The sequence below is a fragment of the Cynocephalus volans genome, chromosome 14 (assembly GCF_027409185.1).
Source record: "Cynocephalus volans isolate mCynVol1 chromosome 14, mCynVol1.pri, whole genome shotgun sequence".
Taxonomy (NCBI): domain Eukaryota; kingdom Metazoa; phylum Chordata; class Mammalia; order Dermoptera; family Cynocephalidae; genus Cynocephalus; species Cynocephalus volans.
The window spans coordinates 51,487,873-51,515,615 of NC_084473.1; the positions used below are offsets into that span (position 1 = coordinate 51,487,873).

Below are 27,743 nucleotides of genomic sequence, written 5' to 3' on the forward strand. Positions count from 1 at the left end.
ACCGCTGATTCAAGACCTACTCTCGCTTATTCCATTTAATTCAACTTGGTTCTCTATCTTTGAATTTCCTTGCCACTTGTGCATAGTCTGAATATGCTCCTTAAAATGGTTTCTCATTGTTTCACATGTATTTTCTTCATTAGATTTAAGTTCTCAAGGCAAAGATCAAGATTTCAATATTTTCAGTATATCTGTGTTAGCCTATTCTCAAGGGTATTATGAAGATCAGATAACTTAATATGTGTAAAGAGCCTTTATAAACTGTGAGGGGCTATATAAATGAGGTTATACCAGTACATGGCGTTAAACACTATGTCAAAGCAAAATGTCTCATTTCTGTGTAACAATGGGAGTGGCCCTGCTGCCTCTAACATAGCTCAGGCTTTATGCTTATGGTTTTCCACATGATGAACTATGCAACTAAAATTGAAAAGCCTAGTCGATTATCTGGCTATATGAAAGTACAACTCCTATTTAGAAACATTGCTAAGTAATAACATTTCTACTGTGAAGATTTTATAACATTTTTAGTTAGAAATTATTTTCAAATATATGTGTAAATTAAAAATGGCTAGACGATATATCAACATGCTAACAGGAAGTTGTAGATCATTTCAATTTTCCTTTTTATTATCTGTATTTGTAAAGCTCTCTACAGTGAACCTATACTAGTGTTATAATTTGGCAAAAAACTTGGAAAAAAATTCATTATCTGTCCACTTTATTCCAACTCTGAGAACACTGATGTTTTCTATTAAATCAATGTTAAACAGTGAGCAAAGTTTTGAGATTTGGGAACTTTGAAGGTTTTAAAAATATCATTATGGGTTTTTTTCATGCTTCTACTAGTTGGCTAAAATGTTGTGTGGTTCTCTCCTGTCACAACGAGACTAGTTAGCTTATTTTTGCATAGTTTGGATATAACAAATTATATAAAATGTACTGAAACATAAATACTAATAATGCAATGCATAAGAATACTCTATTTTTTGGATCTATTTTGTGACTTTCTAGTTTTGGACACTATGTGGAAATGCCCTGACTGCAAAAAGAGGGATATTTGGCAAAACGGGAGATCTTCAGACCATCCTTTGCCTTGCATGTGCCAAAGAAGACATCACCTACTCTGGTGCTTTAAATGGTGACATCTATGTCTGGAAAGGGCTCAATTTAGTGCGTACCATTCAAGGAGCGCATAGTGTAAGTACTACCGCATGGAAATTGGGGGATGACTTATAAAATAAGACCACAATACCCTGTGTTTTTCCCTATTGCTTTAGAATCAGAGGAGTCCACTGAACACTCCTGAAATGCTCATGAAGATTTCCCAAATTATGTCTGCTCACCTACAAGAAAATATATTTCAAAAGCATAATAACTTAACTAGCCCTTCCTTAACTGATTGGCTGAATATGTCATTTGTCAGCAATTGTTTGACAGAAGACTAGAACTATTTCGTCATCAGTTTCATCTTACAGACCAGCACTTCTCAAACTTTAACATGCTCACGAATTTCCTGGGGATCATGTTAAAATGCAGATCCTGACTTGGTAGGTCTGGGATAATGTTGCTACTGGTGGTCAATGGCCCATACTTTAAATTGGAAGGTGTAGACAACTATTGCTTTTACATTGGTTGATGAGGTACATTTTTCCTCACTCTGTCAACGTCACAGCTTTAAAGTGCAAACGGAAGCCATTGATAACCTTCTCTCTCTGGATGGTCTGCTCTGTAAAAACAAGGGCGAACTTTCCTTCTTACCACTCTGCTCTCCTTTGACACATATGGAAATTGTTACATTGTTCTATCTACAGATGATAAAATGGAAATGCTCTGAGGAATGGGGAGATGATATGAAAGGTAAAGCCTATTGTAGTGAATGGAAATTCGGTAAAAATATTATTGGAAACTTGACAGACCTTTAGCTTATTGCCTCCAAATTGATTCCCTATTACACTTAACATGAAGATAAGTTTAGCAACTCTCATCAAAAGAGCTATGAAATTTTAGACCTTTCATTGTCTTGTTAGTTGCAGACCAATTTTCTTGGCTTCACTAATTATGAAACAGCTCTTAGAGCAATTAAGAGGTCAGTATTTGTCCTCATTCATAAAAGCAGCTGCCTTAGTAACCTAATTTCTCTTTACACTGGATCTTATGTCATCATTTTATTCTTGTACCACTTTTGAACAAGCCAAGTAAAATATTATCCTGTGGAAGAGCATCTTTAAGATATGAAACTATTTCACATGTGAAAAAAAGCATCTTCAAACCACACTTAAGCTAACACAAAAGCTATTTTTCCTTTCAGTTAGGCTCAGGTGATGCCTTCTTGAGCTGAGAGATGTGTTTTAGGTACCTTTGTACCTTTGGGCAGGAACTTATATGAAACACCTCCATAGTTGTCCTTTCTTTATAAGTGTCAGTTGTCACATAAAATAATTTATGATTTCTATATCTGCTTTAACCAAGGTGTTCCTGAAAAAAAATTGTTTTTTCACAATCTGCCATCAGTTTAGTAATGGTAAAGAAGCACTTGAACTGATTTGTTTTGGTAGTTCTTAGGCTTCTTTTTAAATTTAGCTGAGAAGAAGAATATTATAAATATCTACCTGGTCCATTGTCAGGATTTCAATATAGAACAAGGGGTTTGTTCTTATTTTTGTTTTGTTTTGCTATGTTTTTTAATCATCAAGATTGATCTATGATGACTACTTAGAATGTTTGCAGCATTGAGTATTACCTATTCTAATCAACAGGCTGGAATCTTTAGCATGTATGCTTGCGAAGAAGGCTTTGCCACTGGTGGGCGAGATGGGTGTATTCGACTATGGGACACTGATTTCAAACCAATAACCAAAATTGATCTCAGGGAGACAGAACAGGGATATAAAGGTAATTTATGTATTAATACCCATAACCCTAAGAGTGTTAAATATGTGAAGTTCTGTATTTTTATCTGAGTGTTAAATATGATATGAAGTTTTGTATTTGTATTTTTTCCTGTACTTCACCTTATGCTATAAAGGATTTAAAGCAGTTACATAAGTATATTGAAACAAAATCAAAAGTGTGTTAGAAATGAATGAATACCGCTTTTCCTGATTTGCACAAAGGTGTCTGTCTGTACCAGCTACAGTCCTGCAGCAAAGATAAACGTTATAGCAAAGCTACTGAGGTTTCTCAGGAGATAGGATTTCCAGTGAAAAAACTGAGAAGTTCTGGACAAGTTGGTCACCCTAAATATGACTGTGCCCAGCCTCTTAAAACAAATAAATTATAGGAAAAATTTTAAAAAAGAAATCATTAAAAAAAAATAGCTTTAAAGTGATGGCTACCATAGTACTAGAGGTTATGGGCATGGGCTCAGTCAGGGAGCCCGGGTTCAAATTCATGTTTTACCTATGACAGATTTGAGACTTTGATCAAATTTCTTAACATCTCTGGGCCTCTATTTCCTAATCTATAAAATGGAGATAATAGTAGCACAAACCTTATAGAGTTGCATGAGATTTAAATATACTGGCAAAGTCTTAGGATAAGTCATGGCATGTGTTTGGCACTCAATAAATGTTAGCTATTGTTATGATACATAGAGTGTGTGTATCAAAATACAGAGTGTGTGTATCAAAACACAAAGCAGTTTACATACATCTTTTTAAAGTCTCGTGATAGGCATATTATCTTTTTTACAGATAAAAGATTTCCATGTTCGTAAGAGATGAACATGGAAAATGTAAATAGGAAGGGTAAGACTAACTCACAGAGATGTTAGTACACTAAGGACAGGTGGAGAGGTTCTGTTCACTTGCCACGGGGTGGCCCCAGACCTGGTTCTGGACACCTGCAGCCAGCACCTGAGGGAGGGTGTTCAGTGCCATGAGTCGTGGCATCCACAAGATGAAAACTTGCCAGTTGTTCAAGTGAAGGGGAGTCTTTCCTGATGCTGAGATGAGAGAGAAATTTCCTGAGAGTCTTATAAGAGAGGGCCCTGTGACAGGAGGCCCAAAGTCCTCAAAAGGCCTGAAATGTGAGCTATTATCATCAGTCATTCCTTAAAGAAGCCCTCAATGCGGGCTGATGGCAATGCTGCCACAAAGGCTGCTTCACAGGCCAAATCATGTGACACACTCTGCCGGCCTCAGGTAGATTTCAGAGGACTGAGAGAAGGCACGGACTACATATTCTTCAGGCTCATCTTCCTTAAATAGTGTTGTTTTCAACCAAACTTCTCTGAAAAATTGAACAACAGGGAATTGAGCTGGATATTGTACTTCCTATTTGTACCTGGAGGCCAGCTTCTTTTTGAATCTGTTAGTACAAAAAAATACATTTACAGTCAGCTAATCTGGGCTGTTATCTTCTTATGGAAGATCAGGATTCCAATATGCATACATTTCTGAATACCAGGCACAGGGGTTGGCATAGGAAATTGTAGAGTTTGGTGTGCACTTCAGTGCATTGACAAGGAAACATTCAAGGTCCTCAAGTTCCCTGCCATAGAGCATGGGCCAATGTGACTTTATCCAGAAAAACATTTCAAACAGATATAAGCATGCACCCATAAGAGAAACGTATATAAAAAACAACACTTAGAAAAGCAGCCAAAAACGTTTGACCTTGAACCGTGAAACCTCTTGGTGTATTCTTCAAGGTAAACTAGGAGTAAAACATGTAATTAGGTAACTGAGTTAAGTTGCTAGATGGGACTATTGACCATAAATTGGCTAAATGTTGGGGAGCATCATCCAGAAATGATGACCCCTTTTTGGCAGTCACTTTATTCAACTCATCAAAAAATTGTATCACATAATTATGGTATACATTTTAAAGCATGCGGATCAGGACAGAAGCATTATTAATTTACCCTGCTATACATCTCAACCAGATATTGCATCCTTGACCCTGGCTCTCAAGGCCGGTTCTCAAGAGCACCTATATGACTGGGGCTTATATTGATTGCACATGGCCAGCCCCATGCCCAACTCCTGTCCCCAGAGTCAAAAGAGCACAGTCAAGAACGTCCTCCATCTTTCAGTCTCAAGAGATCCCCCCACCCCCAAGATCAAGGCCAATGTAGGTGGTGCACATTGGACAGGCAGAACCTGAAACAGGCCTGCACCTCACTGGACATGCCCAACGTGCCCTGTGGCATCTGGGCTTGGAGTTTATCAGGAAGGGATTGGCATGCGTGTTAGATGGATGACTAGTAGGACAGTAGCCTGTATTTCAGAGGAGGGGTGGGCTGTGCTTTTAGGAGATGGTGTAGGTCATGTTTCAGTTCAAGCCCAAGGGAGTCATGAGAAGGGGTGGAGGTTAAGAAGGAGCTCCTAGGGGAGAGGAGAGGGGACAGCTCAGTATGAGGCCCATAGATCATTGCTTCTTAAATTTTGCAATCGCTGCTCACTACTGATACTCTTATTTGCTTAATATTTTACTCTTTTCCCTTTTTTGGCAACTGGTACAGGGATTCAAACCCATGACCTTGGGATTATAAGGTTGCATCCTAACCAACTGAGCTAACTGGCCAGACCCCATATTTTAATTTAAACTGGTATTAATATGTCTCTTCTTTTTAACTTCTCCTCATGCTAAGTAATATATCTGGTGAAATCATGGGTTTGACATGCTGTTTATTTTTTAACTCATTAAAATAAGTCTGACTTGAAATAAAATTTTGTCCACATAGCACCCACCTAAAATCATCCTCCCCCTCAGTGGTGCCTGTGCTGACACACTTTTGGCAACGTTGTCACAGAATTCTACTATGTCCCATCAAACTTCAAAAGACAGGCTGGCATTCATTCCAGCCCTCAATAGAACAAACAGAATACATGTTTTCTGTATTCTGAGTCAAAAGACTTACATGTTTGCTATAAACAGAGTCAAAATAATGAAGGCTCCTTGTTGAAGTATTGGTAATGACTAAAATCAGGCCCACCATCACCCCCAACTCAGGAAGCTCTCGGGCCTGTGTGGACAGGGCCACTCCAGGGTCATGCCGTGACTTCCCCTCAGAGATGCTCTTTTGCCCTCAGCCAGGGCTTGGTACCTCCATCACACTGAAGCAGGGAAGGAGAATGCTGAGTTCAGAAGCCACTGTGCACAGCTCAGAGCTGGGAGAGATTCTCTGAGTAGGCCCTCCTGTGGTGTTCCCTATGGTAGGGCCAGGCCTCCAGGGCACCTGAAGGTATGCCCCAAGGCTTGATCCTTTCAGCATTTGCAGACAGTGTGGGGTAAAGAAGAAGGAAGGAATAAAGGAAGGAAAGAGGGTGGGGAAAGGACAGAATGAGGAAGGCAGAGTGGACAGAAGATGCTTGAGTATACTTCATTTCACCCCGTCCCACCCTGTCCCACTCCTGAAAGAAGTCTTGGCTTTCTGCTCCACCTAATCTGCCTCAAAAATGGAAACAAAGGACATTTGAAAGGAGCAGATTCAGAGAAAACAATGTTAGACTTCGTTGCTCTGTTTGTTTATGACGCTACATGTATAAATGGTTTTTATTTTTATAAGAACTCATTTATGGTAAATGAGCTTTCTTCCATATTTTCGCTGTTTGTGTAAAAATGACTGTTGAATTTATTTCCATGAAAATATAGTGATTTCTCATTTTATTCACGCAACCAAACAGCTTTCTATAGATTTAGCAAGAGAATTAATCACAGCCATGTCTCAATTCCCATGACACGGTACTGGCAATTTTGTGTTCTTTAAACTTAAAAATATTAGTGAAAATTAAGTAACTGCTATTTACTAGCATTTGGGAACCCGAGTCTATTTATAAAGGTCACCCTTAGTGCTACCTGTAAAAACTTCTATTGCTGCTCCTGTAGACTTCTAGAAGATTTACAAAATGAATCTGGCAATATCCAAGTTGTTTTATGTAAATCTTAAGATTTGCATACATTTGCATCTTCCAGTAATGATTAACTGTTAGATGGAGAGAGAACAGTTTTAAAATGAACTAAGGCGAATACTGAGCTCAAAAAATATTATAATTTTATTATAGAGAAGAGACACTTAATCAATTCTCTTACATTTTTGTGTCAAGCTTGAACCTAATTAAAATGTTTGGCTTTCAGTGAAAACAATTAACCATACTTTAGATTGAGGGTGTATCAGTTTGGAGACTGTTAGGGTCACATCAACAAGAACGAGTAGGGCCAGGACTGACTCTCAGGGCTTCCTCCCTGCTCCCCAAGGCTAAAGTCAAAGAAAACGTCCTTCACATAATGAGGAGGAGCATTCTTCAATCAAGAGAATTTTAGTGTTTTGTTTTAGTGACTTGCACATCTTTTGTGAGTTACCAGATTTTTGCTGACTGAGTGTTCAAACAAGTTTTCTCTAGTGCCAACTACACACAATAATATAAACCAACAACTTAATTCATCCAGGATCCTTTATCTGCAATTATGAAAGACGAAAAGTTCAGAATACCAAAATATATTTTTATAACTAATTTGGCAGCAAAATCTGACCTGAACTGATATGAGGCTATTTAGTATCTTCATCTGTGTGAATGTTCAGATATTTCACTACAGAAATACTTGATTTCAAAGCGCTGCCCCAGATTTTGTAATACATATTACGTGTTAAGAGTCCAAAATCCAAATTTTTCTGAATTCTGAAATGTACCTGGCACCAATTGATTTCAGATACATGGATGGTGGATGTCTTATACATGAAACAAACGTATTTGAGTAAATACCAAATTCTGGAATTTTCAGGCTGGGAGAGGCATTGGATGTCAACGAATAGAAGTCTCTCATCTTACGGATGAGTAGAGTGAGGCTGAAGGTCATTATCATCAAGCCAAGGCTTGATGTAGGCTTAGGGCTCTAACTCATATTTCACGCCAAACTTAATAACAGTGAATTTTGAGTCTGATCATTTTTAAAACAAATTTATGATCTGGGTAAAATAATGAAGCCTAAGTAACTTACAGTGGTGGCAAGCAGAGCCAGAAATAATTCTTAAAGCAAGTCAACCAAAATGAATTACTTCTATGGTGAAAAAATACTTCGAGTTAATGTTTATAAATGATTAGGTCTAAAGGAATATGGTAATTATTCACATAGTATAATATGTATTATTCATTTATCCATTCAATAAACATTTATTAAGGATTTAAGCACCCAGTATGTGTCTAGGAACTGGATAGGCAGTTCTAAAAAGCATGCTTTAGTCATTACTATATTTTATTGGGGTTTGAGGGTCATTTTTTTTTTAAACTACCAACACATGTTGAATTGTTGCTGTGTCTAATGAATTATAAGCTCCAGATCCAGAGATATCCTGCATTAGGTCAATCACTGAGCAAGAGTCAAAAGCTGAAGTCCCCAGGATACAAATGTTCGTTCTTGGACTTGTCACCATCCCCACTGCCCTTTCCCTGGCCCAGGCCACCATCATCTTTCACAGCTTACTGTAGTGGCTTTATAACTTGTGTCCCTGCTTTGATCTTTGTTCTCTGCACAGCAGCTGGAGGGATTGTTTGAAGTTTACATGAGTCAGATCATATTATTCCTTTCCTCAAAACCCTGCAGTGATTCCCCATTATTCTCAAAATCTTTGTAGTGGCCCACCAGTCCCTCCCCTTCCTCTGCTCTGCCCCAGCTGCTCTTTGGCAGGCCAGGCTGGCTTGCACCTTCCTCTCTCTGCACTCCCAAGCTGCCCTCTCTGCCTGCAACACTCTCCCCAAGAATCTATATGACTCGTTCCCTCCTCTCCTTTCGTCCCTTGCTCAAATGAAGCCCACCCTGATGGCCTTATTGAAAATTGCATTCACTCTGCCTCCACCACCCCAGGCACTTTGATCCCCTGCTCCCAGATCTGCTCTTCACCTCGTATTGTACAGCCTAAGTTACCTGTGTATTACGTTCATGGCTGTCTATCTCTACGAGGTTGAGGATCTCTTTGTTCACTGAGAATGGTGCCTGGCCTGTGATGGAGCCCTGGCTACAGTTGTTGGGTGAATGGATGAAGAGTGTTGTATGACTGGAGTGTGGAGCCTGGTGGAGGAGCACAAGTGACAGTGATGCCAAGGAAGGAGCTGATAACTTGGTTCCTTTATGTCAACCTGCTGTGCTCAAGCTTGACCCCCCTGTGCTAGTGATAGGAAGTCATAGAACAGGTTTTGGAAAGCGAATGGCATGGTCAGATCTCCACACAGACAGCTCTTCCTGCTCCAGAGCAGAGAGCCAACTGGGGTGGGACAGGATTGGAGGTGGGAGCCCAGGTTATTCCTCCCCACTATTCATAGTTCTTATTACTATTTTTCTCCCTCAGAGTATATTGAGAGTCATATAATCTAGTGGTTCTCAAGCAGGGGCACTTTTGTCTCCTGGAGGACATTTGGCATTGTCTGGAGACATTTGTGATTGTCACATCTGCAGGGGTGCTACTGGCTTTTGTGGGCAGATGCCAGGGATTCTGCTAAATGTATTATAATGCACAGGATGGCCACTGGGACAAAGAATTATCTGGCCCCAAAGGCAGATAATGTCACAGTTGGGAAACCCTGATAGAGAACATTCAAAAGACCAACTCAAATCTGAGAACGTGTTTACAATAGAAGCAAAACAAGCCCATCCTCTTGTTCTCCTGGTCCACCAGGTGGCTTCGTTACTTACCTCTCTGCTCCCTGCCTCTATCACCTGTGTGTCCACCATGTTCCTTTGGGCCATGCCCTTTCTATTGTCTCGTTGTTCTGCTGAGAAAGTGGAGGCAGGAGCTGGGGACAGTGAGGTGTACAGCTGGGAGACGCAGTAGCATCCATTTGTTCACACTCCCCATGTAATGTGGTATCAGATGAATGCGGAGGGTGGGCTGTCTGGCTCTTTCTGGTGGTAATTCCCCTGTAAACACTCTTCCTGAACTGTCCTTATACAAAAGCCAGTCTGGGTGTTCCTTCCCTGGGTTTGGAAGGCTGTGGATTTGGCTCTGTGTTTCTCTCTTCTGAGGTCTCTTTAGGCTGTGTGGATCCTTCGGAGTCCCTGTGGCTCCTATGGGGGTCCTATGGAGTGGGTTTTGAAATAACCAGGGATTTTGCAAAGCATAACTTTCACTATGAATTCTGCTGGGAATTCTCAGCAGAGAGCCCTCTTAAACAGGAGCAGCCAGCCCGTAGGCAGTGCATGCTGGGGATAACCTGCAGACCAATGTGGGAGTGGCCCCTGCCTGGACTGTGCAGAGGCCCTGCCACTCTGCCACAGCAACTCTGTGGCAGCCTTTGTGCTAAGCACTCTCCACACAGGATCTTATTTAATCTTCAAGTGGCACTAGAGGTCCCCAGATAGGCCAGCTTCTCAGGCCTGAGACCTAGGCAGTCATGTAGGGCTGCATGCTCGGTTTAGTGCTTTGCTGTCGCCACCTTGAAATTTTTAATCATTTTTCAGCAAGGGGCCCCACATTTCCACTTTTGCTGGGTCCCAGAAATCATGAGGTGAGTCCTGTCCCCCATTATCTGTGCTTGTGAATCCCTGGAGAGATATGTCTTCTCTCTCTTGTTTCCTACACATTCCTGAGCTCTGCCTCCAGCACTACCCTCAGGGCATCAGAACCCCTAGCAAGGCCAGGAGCTCCTGGGCCCAGGCTTCAGACTCCCTAGGTGACCTCAGCCACTGTCTCCTGAGGGGAGGCAAAGAGAGGGAGGTTCAGAGGTCCCTGCTCTCTTTTCCACACCCTCCCCCCAAATCCCTCTTACTTTTGAGTGAAATCTCTTTATCTCCTTGTTCTCTTGTTACATTTTACCTCTCTCACCCAAAGCACTCCTTAGTGTTGCAGTCATAATAAAGTTAGGTTTACAGGAGACAGCCATCACCTTGTCTTGTTTAATCTTGCTACCACCACCTGGGCACCTACTCACAGAGATAGGAAATCCCTTCCTTTGTGGGAAAGAATGTGTGCTCCAGACTCAGCTGCCTGAATACTCCTTTTATTTCTACTGTTGGCTTGCTCTGTGACTTGGGCAAGTAATATGAACTTTCTATGCTGTAATTTCCTCATTGATTCAACAGATATTTACAGTTAGAGCCCAGCGCTGTCCATGGAGTTAGTGATAGTGCCTCTTCCTAGGTTGTCACGAAAATTCACGGGCACAGGACTCGGTAATAGTGAGGATCCTTGCTGCCCATGTGCAGGGGCTTGTCTGACTCAAAATTAGCTTCTCACAGTTGCACTGTCTTTTTGTCCTTTCCTTATCAGGCCTTGGGCTTTCTAATCCACTGGGGCAGAGTTAGCCGATGTATAGTGAAGAACCGTTGCATTAGAATCACCTGGTGATGCAGCCTGGCACTCTGAATTGTTAACATCTGACTAAAGTCTGAGAACACACTTGCTGGGGAACAGCTTGGTAAGCAGTGGTTCTCAGCCCCACGGAGCTAAAGATATTTATGCTTAGCCCTACTCCAGACCCATTGAGAAGAATCTCTGGGTGGCATCCAGACATCTGTATTTTCTAAACACTTGCTATGTGTATTCTGATGCACAGTGAGGGTTGCGAACAGCTCTTTTGGCCTTTTGCTGCCTGCCAGGCCTTGGAGCACCAGATTTAAGAACACTATTAAGTACCAACCCCCTCCCTGCTGCCAGTTTCCCCTTTTGGGCCAAATAACTGGGGACAGAGGCCATTTTATTCCCCATATAGTTCTCTCTGTGTGCTGGGCCATAATCTTTCCTTCTGAGAGTTTGCAGTGCAGGCACATCAAAATTATATTAACAAACAACAACAAATAAGTTGTAACACAGGCAGTAACTGAGAGAATGCACATGTGGCAACTTCTTATAGCCCCTGGCAATGACAGTTCAGGGAGCCAGAGCCTGACCACACATACAGCAAGTTGGTCTACATCAAGACAGGAACTTAATAAAAAAGACCTTGACAAGGGGCTGGTTAAAGTAACTTAAATTGATTAATTTACTAAGTGCCACATTCTAGGTCAAGTGTTATTGCATTTAATCCTCACAGTGCTACTTGTGTGAGTGCTAATGTTATCTCCACTTTACAGGTGGGGAGACTGAAGATTTGAAAGACTGCATAGCTTGCCATGTCTGGCAGCTGGGGGATGGGCTGGGATTTAAATCTAGTCTGTGTACTTAACCATTCATTCAATGAACTAGTGGAAAATAAGCAGTCCTTTAGTAATGAGGTCTGTTTTGATATTCATGGGCTAGATCTCTCCATGCCCAGTCTTCAGTTTATGGCAGAGGGGATTAGAGAATGCTGTTTTCCCTTTCAAGTCTGAATATAAAACCAGGGCAAAGGGCTGGTAAGAATTTGGTCTTGGATTTAAAGGATTTTTAGATCTAAATGGGTGCCTTGCTCTCTACTGCCATCTGCTGTCTGTCTGTACCAAGCACCGGCCAGAGCTCTATATTTCTCTAGCAAGTAACAGAGAAGGCCATGGTGTCCAAATGCAATGCAGCAAAATGCCTTCAGTTTCCACTGTCAAAAGTAACAACATGTGTTTTTAAAGATGAAAAGAACATTTCTGTGGTTTTAAATAATCAGGATGGTTTTTCCTCCCTCTCTTTTCACTATTGGTAAGTTTCTAACCATATTCCAAATAGCAGCTTATACTTTTCTGATTCTTAGGGTAAAAGATAAGAAGCAGCAGCTTGATTACTTCCCAATGCGACAGCTGCCTTGCCAGCCCAGCTAGGATGCCATGGTTACATTCCTGTTCTCTGTATTTGTGTCAGAGAAGTTAAAACCAAGCCTGGATAAACAAGAGAAGAGAAATACTGTTAGAACCTTATCAGGGATCTGCCACTCACCAGGGTTTCTCCAGAATGTGCCCAGAAGAGACCGTGTGGTTCTCTCCTCCACTCTTGCATGCAGAAGAACAATTAGGTTTAGAAATGATGAAATCAGGACATTATTAGGAAACTCCAATATAGTTCTCTGCCCATTGATGTGTCTTCAGAAAGTAGATCCTGTTTAAAATGGCTATCTTGGAAATGAGTGCGACCCAGTGTCATATCTTGTAGATAGACCCCTGGGGCTGACTTGTCTGATGTGACAAAAGACAATTTATCTGTTTGAACAACTGAGTGTTTATAGAAAGCCTGATTTGGTTTTTGAGAGATAATGTCCACAACTCATTGAGTTTATGTTGCAAACAACAAAATGTAGTGATTCCCTCTCTTTCTTTCTCTCCCTGCCCCCCCCCATATTCATCCAGAAATAGTCCATATCAGTTTAACCTCATTGCCTTTGCTAAGTGTAAAGCTTCCTCCTCGCATTGGTTAGTTCAGTGGAACCCTTTTTTTAAAAAAATGAAATCGCTTAAAAGACACAGGTGAGGGAAAAGCAGCTGTGGGAGCGTCAGACTCCTGCCCTTTGGCCTCCCATTTGCTGGCTCGCCTTGCCAGGCCCCTGGAGCTCCTCTGAGGAATCCAAGAGCTCCCTGAGTACAGTCTGAAAACACTGGATGTGGTGTAACTTGACTGTTTCATCAGCCTGGGCTGAGTTGCAAAGTTCATCTTTGTTCCTGAGCTTCTTTAAAAAAAAAACAAAAAAACCCACAAAGCAAGTATTTTTAAAATGTTAACAGATGTTGATTCTAGGTGATGAGTGGTTTATTATAATATTCTTTGTACCTTTCTGAATTTCTTCCTCTAAACAAGGTTTAAAAATAGTGGGGATGGTAGAGAGAATAAATGTTTGTATACTGGACCAAATATGACACAGGTCCTTGGGAGAAGTTTGTTTTCAAGCCATTTAGCCTTGTGTGACCAGACACGCTGTTAGAGGCCGTGGGGGAGAAGTGGTGTGTCATGCTTACGGTGAGGCCATGGGTTCTAGGCCTTCTGGGGAAAGGGAGTGTCTTTAAACAATCAATGGCACAATAAAGGGACTGTGGTTTGAATATTCAGTAACAGTTAAAATATATAACACATCACTGAGATATATAGTGCATATATATATATGTATATACATATACAGACATATATCCGTGTATATATAATGTAAGTTGGTTTTTGGTGTGTAGATAACTGCTTACAAATATCTGGCCCCTCCTTAAAATGTAAATTCCATTAGGGCAGGAGCCTGGTCTTGGGCAGGAATCTCAGATCCTTCTGCCCCTTCCTGTGCAGGTTGTGAGTCAGGTAACTGAAATAACGTACTGGCAGCTTTATGCAAGGTAGACATACTTTATTCTTAAGATGTGTTTCACAGACATGCTTTATCCTCAGACACGAGCTCAGGCTCTACGCCACTGACCCTCCATGCTTTGCCCTCCTTCCATGCTCTGCCGACCTTCCAGGCTCTGCTGACCAGCAGTTCAGAGCAGTTACTTTATACTTTTAGTACACAATAGCGGCCACAAGCCAAGCAGTAAATAGTTACAGCAATCATGCTCAATCAGTAAATGGGCACACATGTGCAGTTACACTACTTAAATAACTTATTTGTAGTGAATGTGCTGAATCTTGCCCATTTGTAACAGATGCAAGGTGAGAGATCCTGACTAAACTTTTTCTACTTTCCTTACACCTGGCTTGTTCACTGTTCAAGCTATGTGTTTTGGGCACATAGTAGGCACTCAAAAAATTTTTGAATAAATGAATGAATATATTCCTCTTTCTTTGAATGTTCTCATGGAGAACAAGGATGGTATTTTGTATTCCTTGGTATCTTCAAGGCCTCAAGAAATGTTTGTGATTTTGATGTTACATTTCATTCATTCAGCAACTCTTACTGAACATCTACTACATGCCAGCCACTGTGCTAGGTACTGAGAATACCATGGTGAATAAAATTGAGAAAACTTGTCTTCACAGACCCTCCATTCTAGTGAGAGGGAGCAGACAATAAATATAATAAACAAATAAACCATTTGATGGTTTTTTTTGAGGGTGGAATATCATTAATTCTCTTTTCTTCCTGATAACTCTGAAGGGCAAAGTGTTACACCTTTTTTGTAATAACATAACTCAGCCCCTCCTGCCAAGCCCCTGCAGGAACAAAGAAAAATGCAAGGGAGGAAACAGGAACATGTTGATTCATAAGCCGTGAAAAGGGTAGGAAGGAAGATAAGGACAAGTAAAGGACAGTAGCAAAAGGATTATTGCTACAAGGCAGAGTGGCTCCTCCACAGCTGAGCTACATTCCCTGTCAGCTTGCTGCTGATTCCTGACTCCTTTCACCACACATCTGTCCTTCCCATCCTTGAAAGCCCTTCCTGATGTTTGCAGTGGAGGCCTCTGAGTGATTGACCCTGAGCTAGCCATTGCCAAGGTATCCCTACTCACTACTCACAGCGGGAATAATACATCTGCCTGTGTGCTTTCTCCTTCCATCTCAAGACATGTAACAATGGATTCAGAGCAAGGAGTAAGGAGATTTATCTCATATAAAAATAGCGTGGGCCTTAAAAAAATACTTTTTCTTAAATACATGCATTATCATTTGATCCATTCAAGACCACAGCAAGGTGATGAAGATTACAGTTAGGGTGCCCATATGCCCCAAATTATCCCTCTGTTGTCCCATCCCAGCATCTTATCTGGCTTACCATTTGTCCTGGATTTCTTTAAAAATAGACTTAATTTTTTAGAGCAGTTTTAGGTTCAGGGCAAAATTGAGCAGAAGGTGTAGAGAGATATCTCATATACCCCTGCCCCTGGACATGCACAGCCTCCCCCACTATCAACATCCCCACCAGTGTGGTACGTTTGTTATAATGAATTAACTTACATTGGCATATTATCACCCAAAGTCCGTAGTTCACGTTAGGGTAAATTCTTGGTGCTGTATATTCTATGGGCTTTGCCAAATGTATGAGGGTTCTTCAAAAAGTTGATGGAAAAATCGAATTAAAAGATAATACAAATCTTTCCATGAACTTTTTGAAGACGTCTCGTGTAATGACATGTATTCACCATTATAGTGTCCCACAGAATAGTTTCACTGCCCTAAAATCCTGTGCTCTGCCTGTTCATCCCTCTGTCCTGGATTTTTTATTTTGGAATAAAGTGTTCTTAGAATAAATTTGATAGAATTAACAACATAGTAAAACTACTTTCTAAGTCAATAAATATTTCAAGAAATTATGTAAATTTAATTATTTTTAGAGCCCCTTGTACTTTCAAAGGGGTTCCAATTTGGATGATAAATTACATGGTCTCCATGGTTATAATCTATCTTTTAAGGGGAGAAAAACTGATCTCCAGAGAGGAAGGGAATCTCCCTTGGGTGTCTGGCCAATCAGGTATAGAGCAGGAGTAAAGCCTGGGTCTCTGGACTTCTGGTAATCTCTATACCAAAGACACAAAGTCTGCTGGGGAGATGACTCAGACCTCAAAGCTTATCACACGCTTTCCTTGTTTTGAAGTGGTTATGAAAGTGGGATTACTTCTCTATTTCTAATTCAGATATGAGAAAATTCACTGCATAAGTAAATAAATAATGAACCCAGTAAGGGATGAAATAGACAGCAAGAAGTCCGAGAGATCAAGACTCAGGCAGGCAAGCTGCCTAGAGAGGATGAAATACTACTACAAAGTAGAAGGTTGGATTTAAAAGGAGTACTATGCTTTTAGAGAAGATTCCATAAACTGAGTCGGTGAAGAACAGCATCTTCTCTGACAAATGTTTGATGGTATTTTGAGACTGAAATTAGTTGTTTCGTTTGCATATTTCTGGGACATAGTGCATCTGTTTATCTAGTAGAAGGAGTCTGTGTTCTGATCAAATATGTACCAAACTTGCCTAATACGATAATTAACTGTTCTGTAGTATTACCCACATATAATTTTAACACAATGTTATCATCCTGAAGATTGAAGTGATTAACTTTTCCATAGCAAATCAGAAGGAAATTGTTTCAAGGAGGCTTAGGTTCCCATAAAGGCTGATTTCTTCTCTTATATTCATTTTAAGACATAGTATTTAGAATGCGTCCTGCTGTAAAAACACATCGTTATCCTAAGTCAGACAAGAAAAAGCTGTCACTCTTTTACAGACTGTATCACAAGGGGTGGGGTAAACATCCAACACATGTAAGGCAATGGTAAATAACAGAAGGGTGTGAGGAATTGATTCTCTTCCTCCAGGAATTTTCAAGATGTGTTGTATTTGATTCTATCCAGGTGAAAGAGTATTTACTTTGTGTTTCTCTTTTACTTGTGAATGGTATGAAGATATGCTTTTATTGTATTTATTTTTGTCAGGCCTCTCTATTCGGAGTGTGTGCTGGAAAGCAGACCGCCTTCTAGCCGGGACCCAGGACAGCGAGATATTTGAAGTGATTGTGCGAGAGAGAGACAAGCCGATGTTGATCCTGCAGGGCCACTGTGAGGGGGAGCTCTGGGCTCTGGCCCTGCACCCCAAGAAGCCTCTGGCCGTGACAGGCAGTGATGACCGCTCTGTCAGGTGAGCTCTGTCCACCTTGCTGACTTTCTTGGGGTAACAGATCTCTCTTGCCCAAATTTGCTTGTTACTTAAGGATAAACTGCAAATCCAGAACTGCACGCTTTCCAAATGAAATGTTGAGATATTTAGCTCAACAGCAGTTGGCTTCTTGGCATTATGTTGTTGGTATCTTTCTTTGGCTCCATCTTAAGTCATAAAAATGTTCTTAGTGAAAATACACGAATACCGTGTAAATAACAGTCTGGCTTCCAGTACTCTTTCTAGTTCAGGATACAAGCTAAGCACACTTACCTGTGATGAGACCATGTTTCCCCCTCCTGCCCCGGGTCTTCTGTAGAGGACTGAACAGCCATTTGACAATTTAGTCAGAGACTCTGTCATTCATCATCATTAGAACCTAAATTTTGATTTTTAAAGCTGTCCTTAGCACAGGAGTAAATTATTATTTCTTTGTAAATTTTCGGATGAAATTTTGAACATTGTCTTCAAACCAAAGGAAAATGCTGGCTCCTGAGAAAGCAATTTTATTAGGGCCTCATGGGTTCTGGGATGGATCATTTGTTATTCTTTGAGAGCACAATATTGGGTAAAATGAGCAAAACAAGTATGCCTATAGTATTCTTGTGACTGTGGAAGGAATGAACATATGCTATAAACGTTTGAAATGAAGACTATTACACTGACTTTAGTATTTGTTACTGAGCTTTGAGCGTGCTCGACAGCAACCAGGCCAGAGAGAGCAAGTGAGAATGAGGAAAAAAATGATCGGTTGATTGATTGATTTCTGCTCCTGGGTTTTAATAGACTAGAGGTCACTGCTTTTCCTGCCTTATTCTGTATGTTTATTAATCTGATCAAGATATAATCAGTGTACTCATTAATTCTGTTTTTTCAGTCTCTACCAAGTGTGAAAGCCTCAGCAATCTGAAAACCAGTGAGAACAACTACAGTTGTCTCTCCGTGTGGCACAAGTGTGTGTGTGGTTATACGTGCACATCTATTTACTTCCTCCTTTTCTCTTTCTCATTCTTCCTTTACTTTGAGCTTTCCCAGAGCAGTCAGAACAATGCCTACCAAGTCATTGAAACACGTGTGAAACTTCATTCATACCCATTCAGAAGGAAGTGATTTCAGGAAAATCTTTGGCTTTTGTATTTTAAGAATTGTTTTGAGTTTAAGAATTGCAAACATCCCTGAGGAGCCCTGACTGCCAGAATCTGTCTTATTCCCTTTACCCATTAATTTGGCTGAAATGTCAATTGCGTTTTTCACTGAGTATTAAAATTTGGGAAGGGTAAAAGTCATAATTTCTTGAGAAGGATTAGCTTAGTGACTTTATAGGGATAATATTTACTGAGGAGGGATGGTTTCTTTGTGCTATTAAAGCAAAGCTTACGTTGCTTAAAATAGTACAAAGTTAAAAACAGCATGGGATCATGAATAATGGATGAGACATTGAGAAAATACCATAAGCTTTAGGCTGAACAGCATAGGCTGCCTAAGGGACTAGTAAACTATTCACTGTGCAACTCTACATTGGCAGGCCATGACAGAGGACACTGGTGTGAAGCAACTATGTCCTTTCTGGTTCCTGTCAGTGTGGTGAGCAGGCCTTCCTGCCTTGGGCTGGCCGACGACTGTGAGAAGTTTGGTGGTGTTCTGTTGTTGCTTTGTTCTCATGCTTAGGCTGTGGAGCCTGGCTGACCATGCCTTGATCGCCCGCTGTAACATGGAGGAAGCGGTTCGCAGTGTCGCTTTCAGCCCCGATGGATCTCAGTTGGCCCTGGGCATGAAGGATGGCTCTTTCATTGTTCTCCGAGTCAGGCATGTACTGATACTGAAAATGTTATTTAGAGATGCTCTTTTGTTAAAAATTAAGATTCTCCTGGGCATAATACATGCCAAGACCTTAGGAAAAATACATTTTACTCTTTCAGATAGCGGATTGTGGATCTATGGTATTCCTGTCTGTATTTCCGAAGTCCAAAACACTCTGAAAATCCAAAGTTCTCTGGTAACTTATTTGGCAGCACAGTGTAACCCAACAAACTGATGTGAACCTGTTTATAGTCTATTAATCTCTTAGTAGGAATCATGTATCATGTGATTTGCTGAAAAAATATTGTGTTTAATACAGGGTGCTGCCCCAGGCGCCACTGGGGTATTACATAATATATAGTTTGTGAACCTTTCTAAAATCCAATGAATAACGAATTCCCAAGCACATCTGATCCCAAGGGTTTCGGATAAGAGATTGTAGGCTTTGTAGTAAGCCAAGAAAAGAGGAAGAAAGAATAAAGCAGCATCCAACAGCAACAGATTTTTAGAGGTGAGCTTGAGCATAAGCAATACTAAAATAAAATATTTCCTATTCACTAACATCCTATATTATTTTTACTGAACAAAAATGATGACCCACCCTTGTAATTCCTCTGAATGCATTAGTTCTCTTGGCTCACAATTTTGTGATTACAGAAGAGAAAGGCAGCTATAAATTAAATACTGCATGTTTTGCACAGAGAAAATTCTATATAGCTTTGATGAGTGCTCTTGGCACAGCTTATTACACTAAATTCTCATTACCAGCCACATATAACTCATTCTCGAGTTGGTGGGCAACATTTTCTTTCTCTGCTTAGTGAGGCGTGAAAAGATGGCTAATTACCAGATTTCCTTTTTGATGGATTTCCTGAGCAAAAAAATAAAAATAAAAATATCCCCTTGTACCTGTTTTATGGCATTATAGTACACTATAATGTTATTAATAAATGATAGCAGGGTATGAGGGATTATTATGTGCAAGCAAATATTTAGTATTATTTATGCATTCAGTTTGCTTTGGAGTTGATGAAGCCATCTTTACTGGCTCAGGGGACTTGCCAGTCACAATCCTGTCTCACAGCTGTAGGAAAAACAACTTCAGTGAGGTTTCAAATGTGAGCAGGAATTCTTAAAGAATCTGATCAGAAAGGATACAAAATATCCCAGTGACTCAGTGTTTTCATCACTGATCTTTCATAATGAAAGTTAAAATGATTACATAACAATTCAGCATTTAAAAAGGTAATTTTTTTTCTTCTTTTTTGAATTGCTCTTTTGACAACAATAATCATCAAAGCTTAACAGTCGCTGGTTTCTTGTTCTTAAAGTATAAAAAAGACGGTTTATTTTTATGCTAACCTTAATATATTTTACTTTTTTCATGATGTATTGTAAAAACAATTTTACAAACTCTTAATTTTTTTTAACAAAAATTTTAGGGAAAAATAATTTATAGTTGAACAAGAGAGCAAATATGCACTTCATTAAATTTTTTGTTTTTGCCTTGGAAGCCCAAAATATTATTTTAAATGTTTATTATTAATTTTTCTAAACTGGCCATAAATTTTAAATAGCAATTTATAACTTTTCTCAAAAATTAATCCTTTAATTTCCTATAGGTTTTCTCTCCCTTTCAAAACATTTTTTTTCTCTGACAAAACATGACTTGGGTTTTTCTATTTCTAGATTTGCTGTTTATCATTTTGCTTTTCATTCTTACAGAGATATGACAGAAGTGGTTCATATCAAAGATCGAAAAGAAGTCATTCATGAAATGAAATTTTCTCCCGATGGTTCTTACCTCGCAGTGGGATCCAACGATGGTCCAGTAGATGTGTATGCTGTTGCCCAGCGGTATAAGAAAATTGGAGAATGCAATAAGTCCCTTAGTTTCATTACGCACATCGACTGGTCCTTGGATAGTAAATACTTGCAAACTAATGACGGTGCGGGAGAACGATTGTTCTACAAGATGCCATGTAAGTCATGGGTAGGCATTGGATGTTTGTGAAAGCAAAACTTTGAACCACATGAAGAAGATATAAGAGAATGTTGTGACCTCAGGGCAAGGAATGTTTTCTGAAACAAGATCCCTAAATCATAGGCTTTCAAAGGAAAGGTTAATTAATTGGGACACATTAAAATAAAAAATTACTGTATAGCAAAAGAGACCAGGGATATCATTTAAAGACAAGGCATAGACTAGGCATAATTACTTGCAATTGTTATAATGGACAAAGGGTAGATATCTAGAATATATAAAGAATAACTAAAGATAAGTGAAAGGAAAAAAATACTGGAAAAGTGGGCAGATCTCAAGTGACCAATAAACATATGAACTAGGAATCAGAGAATTGATCATTAAAATGGCAGTAAGGTTTCATTTTACACTATTTCAATGGCAAAATTAAATGTCCGGTCAATATTAAATGGTGAGAAGCAGGGAAATGGAAACCACATGTTCTGCTGGTGAGAGCATGCACAAAGTCACATGCATAAGAATGTTTGTTGTAGCAGTGTTTGTAACAGCCAGAAATGAGACACAATGCCTCAGTGTGTATCAACATGAGAAGAGTTTAATTGAACGTGGTATATTTATATAATGGAATACCGTAAAGAACATAAACTAGAGTTACTTGTGTCAATATGGATAGATCTCAAAAATATTATGCTGGGCAAACAAAAAGTTGCAGAATGTTATGTAGAGTGTGCAATCATTCATATAAAATTGTAGGACATGAAAACAAATTGTACTATTTATGACCATATACATATGTAGTGAAATGTTTTAAAAATGTATGGGAATGATAAACACCTAGTTCAGGGTGTTGATTACCTCTAAGAAAGGAGAGAGAAATGAGATTGGAGAGGAGTACCCTGTGGATTTTAACTACCTGTAGCATTGTTTTAAGCTAAAATTCTACTGTGATAAAGACAAAATGTTAAGATCTGTTGAAGATGGATGGTGCACATACTTGTTCACTATAGGAGTCTCTATAATTTTCTGTATGCTTGAAATATTTCATAATTTTTTAAAGTAGAGAAAACCTGAAATAGTTGTAGAGCCAGCTTCCCGTATTTGGAGGTTCATGACCCATTTAGTTAATTATTCAAGTCCTTTGCTTATTATTCCCTCTTTCTTCCTTCTTCCTGCTCTTTGCCAATTTCATTGTTCATTAATATATCCCTAAGAGGTTGAATAAGTAAATGGTGCTGATGCAATATAGTCATAATACTTCTGTCAGTGCCTTGCACACACAGTTCTGCAGCAAGGTTAGAGATGAATGAAAATGAACTGGAGGTATAATTTGTGGGCTTCAGCTTGCAAGGCAATAACGCTCCCATCATAACCCTGATACCAAGGGGTAGTCAGCTACATTATCATTAGGTAAACTGGTTTCTGCCAGAATCCAAAGGGAGCAGAACCGTATATTGAAACTGTAAGAAGATGGCCTGGGAGAATTAGAAACTATCTCTGGGATCAGCTTATAACTTCAAGACAATTTCTCAAGATTTGAATCCTCTAAGATTTGAGGATCATAGCCCTCATTTACTGTGATTGCTTTAGTCCCAAGTCTGTGTTCTTCATAGTTGGAAGCCCTTATTTTATGATTATTTGGCAAAATGTGCTTTTTGGAATTAAAAACGAGCAATTTTTATTTATGACCCCATTATGCCATTTATAAACAATTCATCTGATTTACATAGTACCCATTTAGTAACATTTAGTTTGTAATACTAAAATATTATAAATAAAAGATAAATTTCTGTATTTATTGTAATCTTTGATTAAAAATTTTTAATGTAAGAGTAAAAATTTAACATGAATCTTGACCTTGATTGTATTTTGTCTTAAATTTTCTGTTGGAAAATTGTTTACTATAAAATAATGTCTAACATATAACTTCAACATTTTTAAGAGTCAGACTTATCAGTGCACCATTACTAGTTCTATATTTCTTTGGTCTATTTTCTTTGCTTGATATTATTTCACATTATTTTTACATATGTGTTGCCACCTAGTACCTCAAGGGGAGATGGTGGGAAATGAAAGAGACACATTTTATGGGATCAGGAGGACCTTACAGGCATCTTAGTTTATTTTAGGTTCCTTTTTATAAGCCAGTGAAAATAACAAATTGTACTGATTAAATCAGTTATGTCTGGTACAAAGCTATTTATAGAACATCTTCAGCTACCATGGTGCTTGCAGGTTCATGGCTAATTACTTATCAACAAAATAAGAACATAAGTTTCTCATTTACAAAGCTCTCAAGGTCCTGGGTTCAATCAAAGGTCAGACCTCAAGGAGAGGGAGCAGGCAAAACAGGAAGCCAGTCTTGCTGGCTTTTTCCCTAGAATAGCAAGGACTTGGTCAGCTTGCTATTCAGTACCTCACATTTCCCCCTTCTGTATTTTGGATGATGAAGACCCTGGGACTTCCCATCTGAAGCTGACTAGAAGAGATACAGGATGTTAAAATACATTGATTACAGGAGATATTATAACCATTACCATGGGGCTTTATTTCAAAATTTCCCACAAGTAGCACATTGGGAGGAGGTACACAGTAGCGTAGACCATAGGAAACTACAGGATTTTGAACTTGGTCTGTGATAGATACAGTAACAACACTCAGTGAAGCAAGCAATCTCCACAAATTCGGATGGGCCACACCCTGAGTTGTATACCATATACTAGTCACCCAACCCCCAGGTACCACCCAGTCAGATGGCAGCCAGGATTCTAGGTGACAATGAGACCAGTTTCATAATGCCTTCTCATTATCTGAAGGAAACCCAACAGGGTGGTGCAATATGGGAGTGGGATAATAACATTCCATCCAGTGGGGGTGTTTGACAACAGGCTGTCCATGTTGATCTGCCCAGGAAGACAGCCCTGGGGGGGCTCCTTGAGCACCAGTTCTTTTCTTTTTAATCCCATCCAATCCAGACATCATTATAGTCTGCATATGAACTCCTATATGAGGTTGGAGTCCTTCTGAAGGCTCTTCTATCCCATGTGCCAATTTTCCTTGGATGTGGGTATGGAAACAGGAATTATAGATCTATCCTCCACATATCCCTCTTTTTATTTATTTAATTAAAAGAAAAGGCAAAAGTTATAAATTAAGGTTTTCCAGTTAAGACAAAACATTTTGTTATAGGTTGGGTTTATAATTAAAAAGCCTGTAACAAAGGCATATATAATCCTGTTTGATTAGTAAACCAAACACAAGCTAACAACAAGGCATGTGCAGGACTTTGGGAGAAACCCAGCAGACAGTTCTTTTATAGCTTTTAGCCCTTAAACAAAAATTAAATAAGTACCGAACATATCACAAATGTGTTGACCCAAAGGCAGATTTAGGCAGAAGGTTTAAATTAAATTTTGAAAACATATTTATTGTATCAACAATTTTGGAAAATTAAAGTCACGTGAACTTGAAAAGTATACTTATTAATTTAATGAGCATGCATCAATTATAAACCAATTTAGTACCATGCAGACAATACAAACACACATATGGACATGAACACAGACATACATTTATATACATATATATGTAAACATAAACAGATAAAATAGAAAACTTACTAGTATAAAAGGACAGTTAGATTTGAATTGTTTTCTTTTATTAAAAAATGTCAAAATTTATCTGTGAGGCCTCACCCTGTTTTAGAGAAAATAAGGTAACAAAACAGGTTGATTTTAGTTTAGTTTTTGTTTTTCAAATGGGTTACTGAGCTTAAGGCTGATCTAAAGAGAAAATAGAGATAAGGCTATAGACTTTTAGGGTTTCAAGAGAAAAGCAGAAGACCCAAAAGGAGGTCTGGGTGGTACCAGGGCTGTCTTTGTCAGGAAGCCTCAGAGCCTTTGGTGAAGAAGAGAAGCACATGCAGTTAAGAAAAGAAAAAACATGTTTAAACAAAACCAACATTGTAAAGAAATATGAACTTACTTTAGTTTGTCCAATTTAAAGTTCTTTCAGTCACTGGCAAAGATTAAGTTTTGTCCTTTTTTGGTGACACAAACATGTCTTTGTTTTTTGTTAAGGTCTAGAGTAGGTCTCAGAGCGACTTGACATAGATTCCAAACTGCTAGATGGGAAGCCTTGACAAGACCCATTGCATAATTAACCAATAATCAATTAGTTTCCACATTAACATCCCAAGGACTTTGTTGTTTAATAACCATTAACTGTTTTACAAGCTGCCATTTGGTTACTTTGCAGCCGGCTGCTTTAAGGAGACAGTGGAGTTGTAATTTATGTTGAGTCTCCTTAGATAAGGAAATTCCCATATTTTAAAAATGAAAGAAAAAAAAAGCTTATGGACTGTTTCAATATCCTGCAAAACTAAGATCAAATATTGACTGTCTGAATATAAGTTAAAGGGACTGTCCTGTAATAAGGAAAAAACGTAAATAACAGAATGACATTCAATGTGCTGTGCAGAGAAGGCTTGAACATATCTAGGAAAAGGTTGGCCATTAATAATTACTGCTGCTAGTCCAGTGCTGGAACTGTTGCTAAATACTAGGGAAGCATTAGATAAAGGAGTCGAAGAAGTATTCTTAGGAAGGATGAAGGAAGTATGCTGAAAAAGTTGTAACAGTTTATTCTGAGAGTAGTGGACAGATATTTGACCAGTAAATTCTGCAAAAGCTTCTTGCCAAACAGCAATAGAGCTCATTAACCATTGAAACCACTGTGATGAGAAAGGAATAACAGTGAGGGTCAATTCTAAACAACTGTTGGAACTGTTGCCACCCTTTGATAATCAAAGCTGTGAGAAACAGATAATAAGGAATTAAGGTGCGAGTCTGATGAGATGGCTTAAAAAGCCACTCCAATGGGCCATGTTTTTGCCATATTAACACAGTGGGGATAATGGACATGGGAAATAAGATAAGAAATATGGGTAAAGATGGATTTACATGAAGAACCTGTGCTTTGTGAATGACTTGTTCTACTTTCTGCAATGCATAGATTGCTGCAGGAGTCAAACTTCTGGGAGAATTAGGTGATGAGTCAACCTTTAAGATGTCAAATAAAGGTTGAAGATCCACAGTTGTAAGTTGGAGGGAAGTGCAAAGTCAGTTAATGATTTTTGGAAATCATTGTCTTCAAAGAATCACACCTGATTTGAATTTTTTGTGGGCGGATGGTCTTATTGTCTATGATATGACCCAAATAGGAAAAAGGGTGCTGCATTTGAATTTTTTCCAGAGATAGACAGACCATAAGTAGCTAATACCTTGGAAAGGGAATCAAATATTGAAAGTAAACGCTGTTGATTTTCATGGGCAATTAGAGTATCATCTGTATAATGGATGATATATGCCTTAGGATATTGGCATTGTAAAGGCTCAAGAACATTAGAAATATATATTTGACATAATGTAGGACTATTAGCCATACCTTGTGACAATACCTTCCATTGATATCTTTTCATGGGGGCTTGAACATCAACAGAGGGTACGCTAAAAGTGAACCATTCACAATCTGAAGGAGACAAGGGGATGGAAAAGAAACAGTCCTGCAGGTCCAGGACTATTAAATAAAACGAAGCCAGGATGGCAATAGGAGATGGAAGGCCAGGTTGTAAAATGCCCATGGGTTTCATAACTGCATTAATAGCTCGGAGGTCTTGCAAAAGTCTCCACAAGCCAGATTTTTTCTTAAAGACAAAAATAGGGGTATTCCAAGGACTATTAGAGGGCTCAATATGGCCCTTTTGAAGTTGATCTTGAACCAGATTTTGACAAGCAAGCAATTTCTTCTGAGTAAGGGGCCACCGATCCACCCATACAGGTATATCTGAGATCCAAGAAATTGGATCAGTGGTGGCAGGAGGTATCAGGGCCCCCATTACAAAGGGGTAGAGGAATAGTGCAGAATTTCATAGGGACTCAATAGTAAAGCTCCCATTTGCTTTAGGACATCACATCCCTTCAAATTAATAGGTATAGAAGAAAGCACATAGGGACAAAAAGTCCTGGAATGGCCTTCATTGTCAATCCAAGTGAGGAAAGAGCTACTCTGCCAAGGTGTACTTGATTGGCCAATCCCTTGGAGCTCAGTCATGGCTGGCTACAAAGGCCAAGAAGCAGGCCAATATGTTTAGGACATGACAGAAATGTCAGCTCCTGTATCTAATAACCCCTTAAAGAGTTTTCCCTGAATAGATAACACTAATTCTGGGCGTCCTTTTATTTGTTGTACCCAATAGGCTTTATCAGATGATCCAAATCCTTGCTCTCCCTGTGAGGTATTTTGAAGAACTTTACCTGTAATTAAAAGGGGGACCAATACTAGCTGAGCTATTTTCATGTCAGGAGAGACAGTGATGATTCCTTGCCCTGCAGCAGCCATAACTCGTATCTCTCCAGTATAATCAGAGTCAGTGACTCCAGGAAACACCTGAAGACCTTTTAAAGTAAGGCTGCTCCTTCCCAAGGTAATCCCTACATTGCCTGAAGGTAAGGGGCCAAATATACCGGTAGGGATAGCTTATGGCCCCATAGTAGGGGTTAACA

General features: G+C 39.4%; 1 protein-coding gene across 1 annotated transcript in view; it reads left to right on the forward strand.

The window, feature by feature from the left end:
- Positions 1-27,743, forward strand: part of EML6 (EMAP like 6) — a 264,754-nt gene that overhangs the window by 126,688 nt on the left and 110,323 nt on the right. The window contains exons 5-9 of the mRNA XM_063078051.1: positions 1,015-1,200; positions 2,760-2,895; positions 17,180-17,381; positions 19,068-19,205; positions 20,925-21,181. Of these exons, the coding sequence (XP_062934121.1) occupies positions 1,015-1,200; positions 2,760-2,895; positions 17,180-17,381; positions 19,068-19,205; positions 20,925-21,181 (919 nt within the window). The remainder of the gene's footprint in view (positions 1-1,014; positions 1,201-2,759; positions 2,896-17,179; positions 17,382-19,067; positions 19,206-20,924; positions 21,182-27,743) is intronic.